This window comes from Schistocerca gregaria, chromosome 4, assembly GCF_023897955.1.
Source record: "Schistocerca gregaria isolate iqSchGreg1 chromosome 4, iqSchGreg1.2, whole genome shotgun sequence".
NCBI classification, from domain to species: domain Eukaryota; kingdom Metazoa; phylum Arthropoda; class Insecta; order Orthoptera; family Acrididae; genus Schistocerca; species Schistocerca gregaria.
This window is the reverse complement of record NC_064923.1, coordinates 430834790-430848090: the sequence shown is the minus strand read 5'-3', so window position 1 is coordinate 430848090 and position 13301 is coordinate 430834790. Positions and strand designations below refer to the sequence as shown.

The 13301-nt window shown below is 43.5% G+C and overlaps 1 protein-coding gene across 4 annotated transcripts in view; it reads right to left on the bottom strand.

The window, feature by feature from the left end:
* The window catches only part of LOC126268147 (ETS-like protein pointed), a 739728-nt gene that overhangs the window by 542097 nt on the left and 184330 nt on the right, over positions 1-13301 (bottom strand). For all 4 annotated transcript variants that reach the window (XM_049973680.1, XM_049973679.1, XM_049973681.1 and 1 more), the window contains exon 3: positions 8377-8518. In XM_049973680.1, coding sequence (XP_049829637.1) covers positions 8377-8518 — 142 coding nt within the window. The remainder of the gene's footprint in view (positions 1-8376; positions 8519-13301) is intronic.

The following is a 13301-nucleotide window of genomic DNA, read 5'->3' as shown; positions in this document are numbered from 1 at the left end:
TAATACACCTTGTATCTCCAGAACCACCTAGAGGAGTTCAACAAGGGAACAATGAGAAGGGAAAGCAAATCTGAATATTCAAAGTTCGGGTAGAGATGATGAGCGAATGGGACACTGATGAGTAGGTTACTTAATGAATTTCAAGGCTGCTGATTGCCATTGTAACAGAATAGTGGCTACAAAGGGTCCAGGGATGATGGGTTTTTCTTTCGCTTCTGCTTCACTCTTCTCGCTTTCTTTCACTTCTATATTTTTTCTGTTAATAAGGCTGCAGAAAGTAGTTGCACTCGTTTAATGTTATGGATTAAATGTCATATGGAAAGAAATACATACTGACGGAAAAAATCGCAGCACCAAAAAATAATTAATGCAGAGTAATTAAATTCCGGGAATACATTAGTCTAGATAACATATTTACGTGATTAACATTGGAGGATAATAGGTTAATGTAAGAGCGAGGCAAGACATTGCATAGATGAAATGCCCGTACATTAATAACAGGTGTAACCGCCAGAATGTTGAAGGCAAGCATGCAAACGTGTATGCACTGTGTTGTTCAGAGGTCGGATGTCAATTGAATAGAAATCCATACTTTTTACACTTGATCGGTCAGTACGGGGACGATTAATGCTGTTTGTGGATAATGTTGGAGTTGTCGTCTGATGATGTTCCATAGATGCTCGATTGGAAACAGATCTGGTGATTGAGCAGGCCAAGGCAACGTGTCGACACTATGTAGAGCGTGTTGGGTTCCAACAGCGGTATGTGAGCGAGCGCTTTCCTGTTGGAAAACACACCGTGGAATGCTGTCCATGAAAGGCAGCTGAACAGGTCGAATCAACAGACTGATGTACAGATTTACAGTCAGGGTATACGCGGGAAAACGACGACAGTGCTTCTGCTGTCATACGAAATCGCTCCCCACACCATAACTGCACGTGTAGGCCCTCTGTGTGTAACACGCACACAGGTTGGTTGCACGCCCTCAACTGGCCTCCACTCCTGACCAACACACGGCCATCACTGCCACCGAGGGAGACCAGCTTTCATCAGAAAACAAAACAGACTTCCATCTTGTCCTCCAATATTCTTTATGCCGTGTGGCTAGGGCCTCCCATCGGGTAGACCGTTCGCCAGGTGCAAGTCTTTCAAGTTGACGCCACTTGGGCGACTTGCGTGTCGATGGTGATGAAACGATGATAAGGACAACACAACATCCAGTCCCTGAGCGGAGAAAATCTCCGATCCAGCCAGGAATCGAACGCGGGTCGTTAGGTATAGCATTCCGTCGCGCTGACCACTCAGTTCCAATGAGCTCTAGCTTTACACCAGTGAATTCGCAAATGGGATGGTTTGGGATCAGTGGAATGTATGCTACAGGGCGCCTGGTTCGGAGCTGTCCTTGAAGTAACAGTTCGCTGTGTCACTGTGGTGTTAACTGCTGCTCAGACTGCCGATGCAGAAGCAATACGATGGGTCAGAGTCATACGCATAACACGAGTGTCTTCTCTCTCGGTACTGTCACGTGGCCGTCCGGAACCCGGTCTCCTTGCGACCGTACGTTCTCATAACCATCGTGCCAGCAATTACTTACAGTGGCTACATTCCTGCCGATTCATTCTGCAATATCGCAGTAGGATCATCCAGTTTCTCGTAGCCGTTTTACACGACATCGTTCAAACTCAGCGTGCTGCTGATAACAGCGTCTTTGTCGCGTTAAATGTATTCTTGACTAACATCAACTCACCACGTGTAATCTCAAAGGTAATTAACGCTCACGACCGTTACAGCGTGTATTTACAGCAAATTTGATCTGCATCCCCTAAGTGGCATTACTAGCACAACTGTTATGCAACTAGTGCAAATTTTGAATAGACATCATCTTTCAAATGTAGAAACACGGCTCCCTACTTCCGCGTATGTCGTACAATTCCTTGGTGTCTCGATTTTTTTCCGTCACTGTATATAAGAGACCTCTGACAGCGTACCACGCAGCAGCTATACTGAATGAATAGGATGGCTGGCAAGCTAAAGGAATAGGGAATTGGCAACAAACCAGTCACAACGCTGATGACCGAAACTACAGAGCTATAGGACCGTTACATGCATAGGAGTCGAAATTGTAGTTATAGGTATCGGTCGGATTGCTGCTAGACAGTAGTGTTCGACAATTGTGAGACGTCGTTTTGTGCAGGGAGTAGGTGAGGTGGCAGGCCTGTGGTAGGGGCCGCCCCGCGCCCGCCTAATACAATAATCGCCAGCATCCTCATCAGGCGGCCGCGACACGCTAAATCAATGCCAGCCAGCTACGCCTGGCCTCGCCTCGCCTGCTCTAGCCAAGCGGCGCCACCTGCCGCGCCGTGAGCGCAAAAAACACACGCAAATAGCTACGCCAACGAAATTTTTGTTTTTGCGCCACGCCTCAGCACCTGCTGGATGCTTGCTTTTCTTCAGACACTGTCTACGATCTGTCCAGAGGATGTTCGTACGCTCAGATGCACCACAAGGTACAATGCGTGAAACTACGTAAACGTTATTTAATATGTAGCATCTTGAAGATGTGTATAACTGGTCTAGAAATTCTGAAAAGCTGTTCTCCTTATCGTATACGTCATTTACAGACCAAACTGTGTCAATTGTACTGTTCCTCTTCCTCGCGCATGGGATATAACTTTAACCTAGTGCCCTTTTCCTGTGCCGTTCCTTCCTCGCATCATTCCACAATTCTCCTGTTTTCAGTTTCTTGGAAAGCGTGGTGCTCACGGGGTTTCTTCTTAAACGGAGTGCGTTGCTAGATACCTACTCTACCTCCTTGGTTTTCTTGCTGGGAAAGTAGCGGAATATCCGGTAGCTCAACCATGTAGAATTCAAACAAGCAATCCACCTCCTAGGAGTGGTCTCTATCATCTTTCCCACGTGTCTCTACAGTTCACGAATCTTCTCTCTGAATGCACCTGACATTCTCCTCTAGATCTGTCTTTCCCTCATTTCTTGAGCTGATCTTTCCTATTCATAGAGAGCCATTCATTTGCATATAGGGCCTCTGGCTGTATCACTATGCAACAATGAGGTCTCTTGACTTTACTGGACGTTGATTTGCTTTTGTGGCTACTTTTGGTTCGATCAATGGCACTAAGACTTTTTCTCTCTGCGGTTTTGATTCTATAATAATACATAATAATATACACAAGAACTACTATGAATTTGTTTACAGTTTTTTGGATCACAAAATCCGAAGAATAGGCTGAAATTTATTGATTGGCTCTCACTTTTCGACAATGATTTATTGTATGTATTTTACAAGGGACGACGGAAATGGTGAAAAGAAGTAAAATATTTTAAGGCAGTTTTTTGGCCTGCCTGTGGTAGGCTTACTGTCTTCCAGCAGTTCTCTTATCGTACAGCAATGATCACTTAACATGGCAGCCCCAAATTCACCATTCTATATTTGTTTCATCAGTGAAACAATGTCATTTGCGACTTCCGAAAGATCCACGGTGTTGCAGCCCTTAAACGCATCATACGTCAGAATCGAATTACATAACCACATTATGGCGCGATAGAATTTCAGTCCAATTTCATAAAAGCATTTTTCATGGTATATTACAGTGCGCCTCTTCGTATAACCATATCATGTAACCGTCAAGCTCTTAGGAATTTTCTACTTTTAAGTGTTGCAGAAAGCCACTTGCACCCTTCTTTTAAGGTTTGCCGTGGAGTTTTCTTTTTTCCCTTTAGAGTTCATCACGCTGAGTGTTGACTGATAAACACATCTTTTTTCATTTTTTCGAAACTAAAATTTTGATATAAATGAATGCTGGGAAATTTATGTGAAAATCTTATACAAATAAGTCAGAGTTTTATATATTTGAATTTCAGGGCATATATTGGTATACAAATCTGTTTCCTCTTCACGAACGAGAATAGAGAAGGCAACAGGTACTGACATTGTTGACGGTATTGTTCTGGCTATCACCTGAATTTACTAATTACGTGCCACTCAGGACTATGCGAATGTGATAGTGTGATGTGGATCTGCACCTCCAGAATTCGAATCTAAAAACACATTGCTGTTGGAAGTAGTGCATAAAAAGCTGTAAGGTAACTAGTGCATACTGCTCGCTATAAATGTTCTATTACATCACGACTATGTGACTAGGAGAGAACAACAGTGGAGGAAAATCCCCAACAGCTTGGGGGGTCAGGCACCTAACAAGCTGTCCTAGCCATCGGATATCTCAGCAATAAGCGTACCAATTTTTTTAAATTAGTCTCCGAACTGTAACAGTCCACCTACATAGTAATTGGCTAATAGCACTTCTGAAAGATTCTCCTGCCAATAACGTCTATTACTTACGTAATTGTTAATAATGTGTAAGTAGAAGTAAGGAGAAGTGTATCGTATAATCTGATAAACATTTTAATTAATAAAATTTCGTAACTGCTTTCGGAAATATCATTATCAATTCTGACGGTTAAAATGCGACAACCTGGCACGTGGCACGTATAATACGACAGTCGTTGAAATAATCATGTACACAGTAAGAAACTAGTATAAAACCTATTCTTTGAGGAAAGATTTGCAATTAGTATGCTACAGGGCTTACAGTATTTTATAAACGTAATTTTAACAATATTCTGTAACATTCGTTTCTATTGCGTGGTAATATTATCTAAGGTATAACAACAACATACCGAGAAAGAACTACATTTAAATATTTGCGAATTGCACAATTTTCTACCTCAGGACGTTTCTGCCGAAATACTGTTCTTTTACAAATATTTCCCCTTCTTAATGGATTATGCTACATTTAACAAGTACTGTTATGACGGAGAAAATATATCACAGGTGAATCGGTAATTCCGAAACTGGAAGAGAAGTGAGATTTGTAAACAGCGTTTGATCTTTGTTGGAATAATTTCGACGATGAGATGATTCAGTTACAAAAGTGTAAAAATTGGTTATTTAAATGTGTGCAGATTGCTATCTTGTCTAAACGTGCCCTGTTTACAGGATCGTACTCAGCCGAAGTATTGTGTAAGGTTCGCTGGCTGAAGAACTGAGCTGCGCACCTGTTCCTGACAGCTATCGGTATACGCGAGTGCCCCTCTTTGCATCGCGCGGTCTTAGCTGCATCTGTTTGGAATAATACATGCTTAATAGTGCGTCGGCAGCTGCATCGCCTCATAGTTTAGAGTGAATAATTCACCACTTTCGTCTTGGGCATCCTTGTTCCCATCTAGCAAACATCCGACGTCAACCATCTCATAGAAATTCAGAATTAATTTTCACCTCCGACTGAAAATCGTATGACGATAATGAAGATCAATACTAATGCTCAGTATCTTACGTATTCACATATTATAATTTATGTCGTAAATAGGAAATTTTAGTATAAAAAATTTTCCCCATGACAAAGTGTACACTCGATAGAAGAAACTATGAAAGCAAACCTCCCTGTGTGAACAGTGTCAGTATTACCCAGGTGACGGTTGCAAAATGGTTCAAATGGCTCTGAGCACTATGGGATTTAACATCTGAGGTCATCAGTCCCCTAGAACTTAGAACTACTTAAACCTAACTAACCTAAGGACATCACACATATCCACGCCCGAGGCTGGATTTGAACCTGCGACCGTCGCAATCGCGAGGTTCCGGACTGAAGCGCCTAGAACCGCTCGGCCACAACGGCCAACTGACGCATGCAGTGTTCATACTAGAACAGGTACCGCTCACGGGTATCGGGCACAGCCACTTCTGTAAGCCATCTGCCTTCACTTTTCCACTTGGAGCAAGAAGAGTAAAGCCCAATCCTCGAGAAAGAGAACGGGGATGCATGTATCGCAGCAGAAATTCCAATTGATCTCCTCAGTAGGCTCCGTTGAAGCACAGTCTTCAGTCGGAATCCCATGAGGTAATCACCATAAGACGACCGTCAACTGCTCCACAGCCCAGTGTGGTTCTGCATACAGTATCTGGTATGGTGCAATAAACATCTTATGGACCAATGGCGGGATATGGAAATCGAAGTTGCCCAGCTCGCACCGAACGTTCGTGGTACTGGAAGAACGAAGGGTGATTATGTTCAATCAATGGCGGAGTCTTTAGAAACGAGGGACAAACTCATTCCTTTTTTAAGGAACCACGCGCACGTGCTATTGCAAAGTGTGAATACGTTGAGAAAAGTGTAAATAGAAGGTGGAGAGGGGAAGAAAAGGAAAGGGAGGAGAGGGGAGGGGAGGGGATCACTGCCGTCAGTTGCACGGGGACATTAGGCGGAATCAGCGGCAACGAGTGAAAATGTGTACCGTACCGTGGTTCGGAAACAGGATCTCCTGCTTACGAGGCTGTTGCGTTAATCACTGCGCCGTCTGGGATACAGCTTTATCGTATCGGCGCGGACAACTCGGTACGCCTCACGGACGACTCACATTCCCATCGAGTTCCACCTATCTGCAGTCCCTGTCCACTTCCTCCATGTTCCCTCTCAGATTCCCACAGGAGATCGGACGTATTTGTGCATTCTCACTGAAGAATGTCGATCCATTGCCCGGCTAGGCCAATCAAATTATATGAATGCGTGATGTCTGGAAGTGCAGACACCAAACTTTCAAATACATTGAGAAATATCTCGTTTAGAAACCTACAACCATCTCTCGTTACACTCGAGAGTATCCAAGCCACACACCATATAGATTCTGCTCTTCCAGTTTTTATCTTAAGTAAGTACCATACCAATATACACAGTGCACCAAAACACAAACAAAATTTGGAGGTGGGATTCTCGTACCAAAATTCAGAGTAAAAACATGTAAAGGCAGGACAAAAAAACTCGTTTTAGTTACTATCTGAAGAACTTTGGCTTGTTGACTATTTACAAACCACAGCCCACAATAACGGTTCACAGCGTCACCAGCTCATGGAACACGAGCATAATTTTTAGCATTTTAGATATTCGACAGCTAAACTTTACATCTCGGCATTTATTTTAATTTTATCCATTTCACAACCTGTGTGTGTACATGACAGAATAACACCCTTGTCGCCGGCCGCGGTGGTCTCGCGGTTCTAGGCGCGCAGTCTGGAACCGTGCGACTGCTACGGTCGCAGGTTCGAATCCTGCCTCGGGCATGGATGTGTGTGATGTCCTTAGGTTAGTTAGGTTTAAGTAGTTCTAAGTTCTAGGGGACTGATGACCACAGCAGTTGAGTCCCATAGTGCTCAGAGCCATTTGAACCATTTGAACTCTTGTCCACCATCTATGTACGTTGAATACTTCGGCTCTGTGTACGCCTACTAAGCGTAAGATCTTTGGAATAGATCTATGGTTAGTAGTCGCATATCCACGTTGACATCTTTGTTTAGTGCGATGGAACACGAAATGTATGTAGTTTCCAAAACTACGATGTTCTCCCGCGACAACTGAGTTAGTGATTCCATTTTTATAACAGTTACGACATCTGCAACCATAGGCAACGCTACTTAGACATGAGCAGAGACTTATGGCATAACGTGCCATTACTGAATTTGTTGTAAAGTAAGTTATATTTCACTGACTTGTTTATGTTTAATGTTTGTATTGAATCTACGGTGCTTTTGCTGTATACATACTTGATAATTGTCTAAAACCAAAACTGTATATACGAACAACCAATGAAGGAAAAAGACTGCTGCTGGCGGCACTAAATCACAAATAATTCATCCGAGCTGCGGCTCCAGTGCAATGAAGACCACCGAGATTGGCTCTTAATGATTACACCAATATTTTTTGATATGAACTCTAAAACGGAAAATTTCGGAACCTCTTTCAGTGACATTTTTTTCAGTTTTGTGACTTAAGTGATCCGGTTCTCAAAATGTGCCTAAGTATTTTTATGTGTACCAAACTGTCAGTAGGAGTAAGGGGCCTTGAGGAAATACACATCAGTAATTTTTCGCACGCTTCGTTGGCTACTGTAACACAAAAGACAGTGGTTGATACTCGTTCTAAGTACCTCGCACGACGCACTTTCCATTGTTTTCCGAAGGATGTACGGCGACTTAAGGAACGCTGAGGTACGAATTTCGATCGTCTTGCGCCGTCGAATGACATCCGTGTGACCAGCAACGGACCGCGATGGGAAGTCCGTAAGTAGAACGCCCCATTTTGGACTCGTCGCCACTCTCGTTGCTACGGGAGACGCTCTCCTACTGTGTCACCCCGAAGGTGAAGTCGGATTGTGTCCCCGTGTTTTATGACACACTAGCACAAATCATACGAGGAACTGCTTTTTATGTCCTGGCTAGTGTTTTTCCACATACGAGATCGCTTCCATCCCTTGGCAGAGCACGTTATTAGTATATACGACATGCAGAGTAGGTAGCAAAGTACTCACCGAGCGAGCTCTCGGGGTCGCTGAGGTCAGACAGCGAAGGCACCTTCTGCATGGAGCACGAATTGGGGCCGGAGCCGGGTACACAGGAGTCTCCGCCATCGACGCGCTCCTGCTTCACCACCAGGGGCACGGGTTCGCGTTTCTGCAACGTGAACACCACCATTACTATACCGCTGCACGCGTGGACCATGCAACAGCTAATAGAAACGTTTACACGGCAATATTCAAAATTTAACAGACATATTAACCGGAAACAGAATAATCTACATGTCTACACTTGTCAGGACGCAACTCCAGAGGATACAAACAAAAGTAACAATATTTCAGTATTACTATCATCATCATCAGTTACTATCTACATTATAATTTTTGCTACGCACGAAGTGTTATACTGTCAATGAAGCACAGCAGCAAAGTAAAAAAAAAGTTACTATTTTAATAGAATACAGGAATTAAAAAACTAAATAAGAATTAATGGCTTTATGTTCCGCTGGTACTGCCTGGTGAAGTTATACGAAAGTGTTTCGAGCAATACTCAAACAAGGTGGTTGGGTAACTGGAACACCATTCGAACATCACATTTTAAGAATCATGTGTACACGGATTTGTTGATGTACCGGACAGGCAATTAAAACACACTGCGACACTGCCGATGTGCATGTTACTTAACGAACTCCGGGATCCAAAATGAGAAAAATAGCATGAAATATTGTGATTTAAGGTATCGTCAGTAATTGAGTCACTGGAGACTAATAACAAGCTATGTTTCAGTGAAGCAGTAATCTGCCGCGGTTTTTTTAAACACACACGCAGTATACACCCCGACTGACTCACGGGGAGTGAGGATCGCACGTATGACTTATCCTCGCGTGCTGGGGGGTGAGCTTGGACCCCGCCCCCTCTGCCGAATCTGAGACCACCCCGTAACTGTGCACCACGAGAGAGAGAGTTGATAATTTTTTTCTTAACAGAAATTCAGTGACAGTGACTAGTTCTTCTCAAATAAATGATGTCACTCAGTCTTGACGAATAACTTAGGCAAATAACGAGGCTATTAACATTGTAAAACATTTTATTACGCGTAAAATCAGCAATATAAGTGGATTGTATTGTACATGAAAGTATGAACAATGCACTATTTTTCCACATTATTTTCTCCATTTGCGTGTAATCATTTCTTTTATATCACTGTCGTATGTTTATTAATGATAATCAGCTAGTAACATTTTCCATCATTTCCTTTCGGCCACAGGTGCAACTTTCATCAAGGGTTGCAATGAACACATGGTACAATGTGCCACTTCCCTATAGGCTGTCATTTCGCTGTTAACTGAGACAGCCACGTAGCTGAGAGGCGATGTGGCTGACTAACGGACGAAAAGCTGCACTCAGTGAAGCTAACAGCCCGGCTGTGGCTCCCAGTGCGACGCATTAACTCACTGCTTCGTACTCCAGCAGGAGCCGCCTCTCCTCCTCCCCCCCCCCCCCCCCTTTCAGTCTGGGATGCCTCTGGTGTGCATCATTTTATATTCTGACAAGATGGAACAAGCAAATCTAAGTTGCGGTATGACTTATGTTTTAGGTGAAGAGAGGAGTGCGGTAAAAGTTATAAAATCTTGTGTAGTGTCGGTACTGCAGTCAAAGATTTAACGCAAGAGGATTTAGTGTGTTGCATAGTAGCTGGTCCGTCCTTTTTAGCCCTGTGGTCAGTCAACCCCAGTTATTAGTTGAACTGCTTTATATTATTAAACTGAATTTCTCATTTATATATATTAAGTCATAAAATTGACTTCTTCTGCATCTACACTTTAAGTATCAGGTCGTTGTCTGTTACGTGCCCATTTCTTCCTTGGCCTTCAGATTTCTCCAGCCAACTGAATTAGACTCTGTAAGGTAGTCTGCTGATCTTCATTCTTTCGAAATGTCCACTCCATTTTCTTCTGCTGCATTCCGTTTTGTTTCTTACGTTAAATACGTGTAATTCCTCTCAAATCTCGTTTTTTTTTTTTTTTTTTTTTTTTTTTTTTTTTTTTAAAAATCTGTCTTCTCTGGTACAGCCTTTCACAGCACGAAGATCCCATTTCAGCAGCATGGATCTTACTTTATTGTCGTTTGTAAATGACTCACGACCCACTTTGGTGGTCTATGTAGTGTATGCAGCCAAAAAATATTTTAACTAGTGTTATTTTGTATATCTCGTGCTAAAGTATGTTTTATGCTCCACAATTGTTCTCAAATTTTAAGTTTCTGGTCCATGTCGTGATCACACTGGTATTGATATAAAATCACCCATCATTAAAACGTTTGACCTAGTCTACTACGGTATTGTTCACCACTATAAAAAGCAGTTAATTTTTTTCGGGATATCGTAATATTCGGCTGTTTTGTTAGGAAGGTCAATTATAACTATACACGAAATTTTAGTATTTTTTTGAATCACCACAGAAACTGCAAATTAAGTCATAACAATTAGTGGCTAACTGCACTGTATGGTGGAACGCGTGCGTGCGTGAGTGCGCGCATAGCACGGCTGCTAAAGACCAAACCAGCACACAGTAATAATAGCAACCGCAACCGCAACCACCACCACCACCACCACCACCACCACCACCACCACCACCACCAACAACGACGACGACGACGACGACGACGACGACAATAAGTGAAGACACAGATTCCAGCTGTAAGTGGTGACTAGAGGCGCCTTCGGTTTCAAATCGTTAGTTTCATGTGAGCAACAATCTGTAGACGTAACGTTTAGCTGCTGGGGAGAAGTGAATACGATAGCGGTATGCAGCTGCTAAGGGGAACTAGTTGAACGTTACAAGGCGGGCGCAGAGTGCGTGACGCAGCGCGAGCAGCGGAGCGGCCAACCCAACGGCCAGCCCGGCATGCGTGCAGCGACAGAAGCGATGCGAGCCAGAGGCAGGCAGGCAGGCAGGGGGGCAGGGGGGCGGGTGTCGGATTGCCGACGTCCACTCGTGTGTCCAGCCAGCCGGCCGGCCACGAAATCTACGGCTACTGCCGCGTCTGCCACCTGTTGCACCAGCTGCCTCCACTCGCTACCTGCCATTCGTTCCACTTCCATCACATACGACGTACTAACTAGTCCTTAATATATCTCTGCCAAAGCGGCTGTTCATTTTCACAACTTTATTACCGATCACTCAAAGCAGTTTCATGCAACTGTCAAAAATTCTCAAGAAAATCAACTTTCTATTTCTCCGCGCGACTTTAATTAACTGAAGGGAGGTCAATTTTCGATGGCTGCGTGGCGTTATCGGTAGCGTTCAAGCCTGGATCGCTGGTTCGTGTCAGGTTTCAGTCATTAATGTCTCTCGTTTTAAATTTTCGTTCGGTTCGAATACCTGCGTCGTTTAAACATAAAATGTATCAAATGTATGCTTGTTATATATATTGATTTAAGCCCACTAAGGAGTGCTTATGACTAATTGTTCTTCGATAATCTCTTCCGTTCCCAATATGTCTCGAGCCCTGCTGATAATTTCTCCCTCTTCTGTGAAAGGGGCTTCCGACGTTTAGGGACTCTAGGAGGTGGTGTCCAAGACTCTACCATAGCACAAGATTTGCAACTATCTTCTACCTCAAGATCAGAGATCCCAGCCGAATCCAAGCCCTTTAGCACTTCATTAAGCCACAGGCTTCCAGTCTTTTAACTTTGAACCAATGAGAAGATCTTCTTGGTAAGCCCAGTTGTTCATTCGTTGTAGGTGCCCATTGAACTTGAGCCTCCTACGTCGCATACTGGTGTTCTCTAACTGTTGATAGAATTCAGAATTAGACTTCAGTCGGTAGGTTACATTTGGGAGCAATCTCGGGCCATGAATTTTTCTGACAATACGTCTTTCGGCTTTCTCCAGGTCATCCATCGCACCTTTTCTGTTCATCGAGAAGGTCTCTGCGGCATGCAGAAACTGTGGTCTGACAGCAGTTCTGTGATGACATACCTTAGCATTATTCGAAATACACTTCTGTACTGATTGTGGGACAGATGTTTGTTACCTCTTTCTAAGATGAAGGTGTCGTCTCCACCATTGGGGTGGACCCATTCACCAAGATAACGAAAGCGATCGACCCTCCCAATCGTTCCATGTACAGTCGTTAAAGGGGTGTTACTGGAGTGCCGGTTCTCAAAGTATTTCGCCTTGTCATACGATATTTGTAACCCTGACTTCACAATTCTCTCATGCAGGGCTTGGACAGCAATGGCAGCATCCTTCGAGTTGTTGGTTAAGATTGCAATGTCATCTGCGAAAGCAGGGCATCTTATTTCGATTCTTCGGGTCCCAGCTCCAATGGTAACTGGTTTGATTCCTATATTCCTCAGCGTATATTCCCAGGTTTTGATGGCTTTATCAAACACCAGATTAAACAGAATGGGTGACACCATCACCTTGTCGTACTCCCTTTTTGCTGTTGAAACTCTGAGGTAGTTCTCCCCTGAACTTCACCTTAGAGCCTGTATCCGTGAGAGTCTGTTTGATGAGGGTGTGTGTGTTGCAATCCACACCTCGTTCTTGCAATACTAAGAGTAGTGTTTGGCGGTCGATGGAATCAAGCTTTCGTAAAGTCGGCGAAAACCACGGTGATGTTCGTACTCCTTTTTTGTTTTAGTTGGAGAATGGTTTTCAGATTGAAGATCTGCTCAGTACAGAACCTTCCGCATCGAAATCCTCCTTGATATTCACCAACTGTTTGATCACACTGACTTTCTACATTGTCCAATAAAATCTTGGAGAGCACTTTATATCTACACTTTGCAAAGACGCTTCCCAATCTACACACTATTTCTCTGCTTGTTCAAACCTCGTCCTTTCGCGCGTGTCTTTTTTATTTTATTAAAGGCGATCAATTATGCATGGGACTATGCAACTGTTCGTTTCCAGAAACATATTTCTTTAGTT